General features: G+C 58.5%; 1 protein-coding gene across 1 annotated transcript in view; it reads right to left on the bottom strand.

Annotated features, from left to right (window-relative positions):
- Positions 1–5,883, bottom strand: part of EVC2 (EvC ciliary complex subunit 2) — a 113,501-nt gene that overhangs the window by 100,122 nt on the left and 7,496 nt on the right. The window contains exons 3-4 of the mRNA XM_045289481.1: positions 3,497–3,683; positions 1,230–1,339 (exon numbers count right to left, since the gene is read on the bottom strand). Of these exons, the coding sequence (XP_045145416.1) occupies positions 1,230–1,339; positions 3,497–3,683 (297 nt within the window). The remainder of the gene's footprint in view (positions 1–1,229; positions 1,340–3,496; positions 3,684–5,883) is intronic.

Raw genomic sequence — 5,883 nt, 5'->3', positions numbered from 1 at the left:
GCGAGGCTCACTGAGCCATTTATCCCTCCGCCCTTCAATTAACCCCACATGTGTTTATCAGCCAGGTTGGCACAATAAACTAACTACCTCAGCCCACCAAAAATAAAAGCAAAACTGGCTCCCGTGGACTCCTTGTGTACTCACAGGGACCCCTGTGGATTCTGAGACAGTGACTATTGATGGCAGTAGAAAGCTCACTCGTTGTCCTGCGGGGCGGCTGGTGGTTTCGATCGAAGCCCAACTCGTCCCCACTAGACCATCAGGGTTCCTCTGGTAGATGACACTGTGTTCTTATGATACTGAATCACTCACCCACTGCGGGCCCAGAGGACACAAACAACTTACTCAAGGTCACAAGGAGAGCCAGGGCTCAAGGCTCCCTCCATCTGAGTCCAGAGCCCCTGCACTGACCCAGAATGTATGACCCTCCTGAATGATGAACAGACTAACAGATATTGTAGAATGCTCATCGTCCATTCAGAAGACCCAGGCTGGTGGCCAGCCAGCGAGGCCCAGGTGAGCCCTGGCGGGGTAGTGGTTAAGCGTTGGGTTTGGATCCGAAAGGTCCGCAGTTCAAAGCCGCCAATGCATTTCTCGGCAGGAAGACAGGCCTTTCTACTTCCATGAAGAGTTACAGTCTCAGAAATTCACGGGGCCAATTAAACCGTGTCCCCTGGTGAGTTTGGCTTTGGAGTTTTTTGAGGCCCTGTGCAGCTACCACCCACCCACCCGTGGGGAATCGCCCGTCGCCCACCGCTATGATGCTGAACACCTTCCAGCAGAGCTTCCAGACTAAGATGGGCGAGAAAGTCAGGCCCGGTGACCTACGTTTGAAAATCAACCCAATAAGCCCTTTGGGTCACTAGCCGATCCACAGCCATCAGAGATGGGGACGCACGGGGCATCTGCCTGCAGTTTTGCAAGGTGTTGCCATGAGCCCGACAAAGCCCTTGTGGCACAGCAGTTACGCACTAGGCTGCCACACAGACATTGGGTGGTTCAAGCCCACCAGAGACCGCTGGGAGAGAGAGCCAGGCCAGTGCTCTCATGAAGGCCAGAGCCGTTGGACTCTGTCCTACAGGGTTGCTGTGAGTCGGACTTGCCCAATGGCACCCAGCATCAGCAAGGGCCCTGAGGGCGAGTGCCGGCGGCAGCAGGCACCAGGCCCTCACTACCCAAGACCCCAGGGCAGCCAGCCCGGGCAGCACAGAGCCTGGACCGGGACGTACCTGGGCGGAGCTCTGGAAGGTGAGCTGGGCAGGGAGCAGCAGGATGGCCTCGTCCTGGACCTCTCCGGCGGCGAGCTGGGCCATGTAGCTGACAGCAAAGGCATCTCCAGCTGCTCAGAGAAAGGCAGGCGGGTCACAGGAGGGGTGGGCCTTGTCCACGCAGTGACTCCCCCACCACCCCCAGATCAATGACACATCGGCTTTGGGGGCTCCAGAGGAGGCTGCCCCCACCCCGCAGAGTACAGTTACAGTGTCATTAACCCTGTGTGTGGAGCGAACTCCCTGGGGTGGGGGACACATGGGGCAGAATTAAGGCACAACCACTTTCTCCTCGGGACAGGGGGTTTAGGGAGTGCAGGAGGGTCATTCGGCTCCGGCTCACCTGGGTCTCACCTGGGCACCCCAGCCTCATGCCCATCCAGCACTGCCTGGGGCTAGGCTTCTGGATTGAATCTTGTGTCCACGCTCCCCGTAACTCCCACTGAACGACCCTTTCCTGATGGGGAAGATGCCCACAGTTGTGGGAGCTTGCGAACGGGCTTCACTAACATTTCCCCCATAAAATGAGCCCTCTGAAAAGCAGGTGGGAAGTTCTCCCTACTCGTCAGAGACAGGAGTGGGGCACATCTTCTGGACCCCGATACCCCCACACACAGTGAACCTCCTGGATCGGAAGACAGCTGTGACACCAAAGACGCAGCAGCGGAACCAGGAGCCAGAGCCGGAGCCGGAGCCGGAGCGTGGACGTGCCAGCCCACAGAGCGGAGGGTTTGGGGGCAGGAGGCTGGCTTGTGGAGCAGGGTGTCTCTGGGTGGAGCCGAGTGCCTTTGGCCTGTGGAAGACCCTTGAGGAGACGGATGGACCCAGTGGCTGCCACAATGGGTTCCAAGAAAAGGACCGTGGTGAAGATGGCACGGAGCCGGGCAGTGTTTGCTTCCACGGTACAGCGGGTCGCCATGGGTCAGCACCGACTCCGTGGCACGGAGCAACAACCGCAGAGTCCACCACAAACCCCACAGTCCTGAGCACCGTCTGCAAGTGGCAACCGCAATGGGTGACCAGCCCCGAGCAGTGGAGCACAGAGCGCTGTGGGAGGCAGAGCAAATGGTGTTCCCCCCAAAGTGCGTGCTGCGATCCTCACCCTGCCCTGTGGCGGGGGCCCCACCCGGGATGGCAGGCTGGGTCCGTAGGAGGGTCTTAAACCTGATGCCCTTTGAGACCTGGAGGAGCAGCTGAGACCCAGAGAGACGCCATCCAGCGTGGGGGGAAGACGGACGTGGGAAACGAGACAGGGGGCTTTGCCCAGAAGTGAGAGTGAGGCAGAGACAAGGACAGAAGCAGAGAGAAAGGTCAGAGGCTCCCACCGGACGTGCATCCTGAATTCGGACACCTAGCCTCATGAAATAAAATTCTGTTGGTTAGAGCCAGTTCTGCCGGCTGGCCTTCGGAGGGAACGCAAGCCAGTGGGGGTCAGACTTCCCGCCTGGGATTTCGGGAGCTCACAGGCTCAGGGCAGACACCCCGGGCCCGATAGTCCCCCTCTGTCGCAGGAGAGGGTCTGCCATCCCCAACCCCACCACCAAAGGTATTTGTCATGGCCTCCCACGCGTGTGGAAGCTGGACAGTGAATACAGAAGAGCCGATGCATTTGAACGGCGACGCTGGCTAGGAAGGCTAAGAGCGCCTAGGACAGCCAGGTGAACCCACAAGGGCAAGAAGTGCAGCCAGCGTGCTCCTTAGAAGCAAGGATGGCGGGGCTTGGTGGCATGAACGTTGGACGTGTGGTCAGGAGAGACCAGTCCCCGGAGAAGGACAGCGTGCTTGGTAAAGTGGAGGGGCATCAAGAGAGAGGAAGGCTCTCAAGACGACAGACTGGCACCGTGGCTGGAACAATGGGCTCAGGCCTGGGGTCACTCGTGAGGAGGAGGCCAGACTGGGCTGTGTTTCCTTCTGTTGTCCACGGGGCTGCTAGGGGTCAGAGCCAAGCCACCATTACCTATCACAATCCCCTTACACCGAAATGAAGAGGTTCTAACCCCTGGCATGCGGGAAGGTTACTTTGCGTGGCCCGAGGAGCTGTGCTGATGGGATGGGAACACTGTCCTGGATTCCGGGGGAGGAGGGAGAGCTGGTGCCAGGGGTCTTAGAGGAGAACGCAGAGGAAGACAGGGTTCAGACAGAACGGGGGGAGGCAGGGTGACCACAGAGGCATCTTCCGGCCAACGTCTTGAAGCCCCGGGAGGGTGCTGAGTGCCCGCTGAGGTTACCTGGCAGAGACTGCTTTCTGAAGGCCTGGAAGCCCCGTGACGTCCGATTTCCGACAGACTCCCGCACACTCAGGCCCGAGACATTGTCCAGGAGCAGCAGGTCTGAGAGGTCGGTGGTTCGGGGTGACCTGGAGTTGTTCACCAACAGCCACACCTGGGCTGTCCAGGCTGCGCTCTGCGTGGACACCTGGGATGCGAGGGAACAGAGCCATGTGGATCTGTGGGGGGTGGGGGCTCCTGCTCCCCCCCGCCCCATACCCCATTCGGGCAGAAGGAGGGGCTACGGCCCCTGCACCCTGTGCTCTGCTCTGGGAGAGGAAGGAGGGGGGACCACGAACTCCTTGCTCTATCAGGTCACTTCCTGACTCCTAGTGACCCCAGAGGGCAGGGTAGAACTACCCCCCGTGGGTTTCCGGGATGGTCAATCTTTAGGGGAAGATAAAGCTTCATTGTTTCCCCCCAAAGGAGTCCCCGGTTGTTTTGAACTGCTGACCATGCAGTGGACGGCCCAACACGTCACCACTACCAATGCCGGCTCTGCAGAAAGGGTGGAGCCACAGCTGCAAGTCCCACCCACAGACCCGCCTCCCTCTGACTCCTGAGGTCCCGGGCGAGCTCCGACAGACCGCCGGTGCACCTGATGACTGCAGGTGTGGTTGTTAGTTGACCCCCAACTGAAACCCTATGGGCTGCAAAGGCCTGGGGGCCCCCATGCGTCAAGACCGGCAGCAAGCAACCACAGCAGACACCCGGCTAGCCTACACAGCCCTCCCACAGCAGGGGCAGAACAGGAGAACTAACAGTCACTCAACGGCTCTCTTTAACTGTCGAGCACTGCATCCACGTCCACACGCCTGCAGAAATGGCACCTGACTTTCCTGCCTTTAAACGCTCACAGGGGCTGTTTGCTGCCAATCAGGGGCTTATTAGGAAAAACCCCAACCATGGTGCAGCCACGTGGCAGTGACATCATCTCCTGTCAACTTGAGCAAAGGGGTGGAGTCTAGCCTATCCATCAGATCATGGCCAATGTGGCCTCTGTGTGGGCGTGGCCTTCTCCTGAGGATTCTGGGAATTCCTGTCTTCTTCCCAGAAGGTGGGACACCCACTCTGTGTGCTACACTTTCTTGTTGACCAGCCATGTGGAGCCACGCTGATGGAGCCAGAGCCCTGGAGCTGGAGGAGCCACGTGGAGACCCCTGTCTGCACTAAGATGCTTCCACTGCCACTGGGTCCACACACTTTCCACCCACTGGCCTGTGATCTTCCTGCATTCAGCATCATTGCATGGCTGCATGAATCTCAAGAAGAATTTATGGACTAGTACCAGACATATGAGCTAATATCAGACTCATGGACTTGATCTGGACGCTTTGATATCAAGTTCTCTCTTACACATACATGAGTGTCAATGAATTTGTTCCTCTGGTCTACCCAGACTGACACAAGCCACAAGGAAACATAAGATCCCTCGTCAATGGCTGCGGGGAACCCTGAGTTCTGCCTGTCCTGAAATATGTGTTTAAGACTCAACTTGCATAGGAGCCCCAGTGGCATGGTGGGTTCCTGTTGGGCTGCTAACCACAAGACCAGCAGTTCAAAACCACCAGCGGCTCTGCAAGAGAAAGATGAGGCTTTCTGCTCCGATAAAGATTCACAGCCTCGGAAACCCACTGGGGCAGTCCTCCTGGGGGCTATCGGGCTGCAAGGCATCAGAATCGATTCCGTGGCAGGGGGGGACGGGGGACGAGGTAGTGGCATTCGATTGGAGCCACGTCCCGTTCTTTTCTCTTCCAAAGGATAAGCCCTGGAGGCGCAGTGGGTTGAGTGTGGGGCTACCAACCAGAAGGTCAGTGTCGGCCTCCGAAACCACGGGGCATGAGCACACGTCCCGCAGGGTCTCGGTGAGATGCAATCGACTCAGCACAGCAGGGAGTTTCCTTATGATCTGGGCCCCCTCTCTGGCTCCCAAACCAAATGGTAAACCTACTGCTGTGGAAAGGAGCCCTGTGGTGGAGTGGTCAGCAGCTCAAAACCACCCAGACCGGGCTTTCAGCTCCCAAGCTGTCTCAGAAACCCACAGGGGGTCCCATGAGTCAGCATCAACTGCAGGGCGGCCAGTTTGGTTTGGATTGTGGTTCTCATTGCTGCGGCGTCCACCCGACAGAGGGTGGCCCCATGTGGTCCAGAGCAGAACCGCTCCTTGGGGTTTTCTGTGCTCCTTTTTGCAAAGGAGCCCTGGTGGCACACAGGATCAAGCACTTGGCCGTCGGAGGGTGGAAGCCGCCCGTTCAGATGCGAGGCGGGAGAAAGCCCTGGCAGTCAGCTCCCATCACAAAGATCACAGGCCCGGCCACCCCAGGGGGCAGTTCCACCCCGTCCCAAGG

This window comes from Echinops telfairi, unplaced genomic scaffold (genome assembly GCF_000313985.2).
Source record: "Echinops telfairi isolate 266 unplaced genomic scaffold, ASM31398v2 ScPeMD7_28;HRSCAF=97, whole genome shotgun sequence".
In the NCBI taxonomy this organism is placed as follows: Eukaryota; Metazoa; Chordata; class Mammalia; order Afrosoricida; family Tenrecidae; genus Echinops; species Echinops telfairi.
Note: the sequence above shows the minus strand (reverse complement) of the source record. Positions and strands in the feature narration are given on the sequence as shown.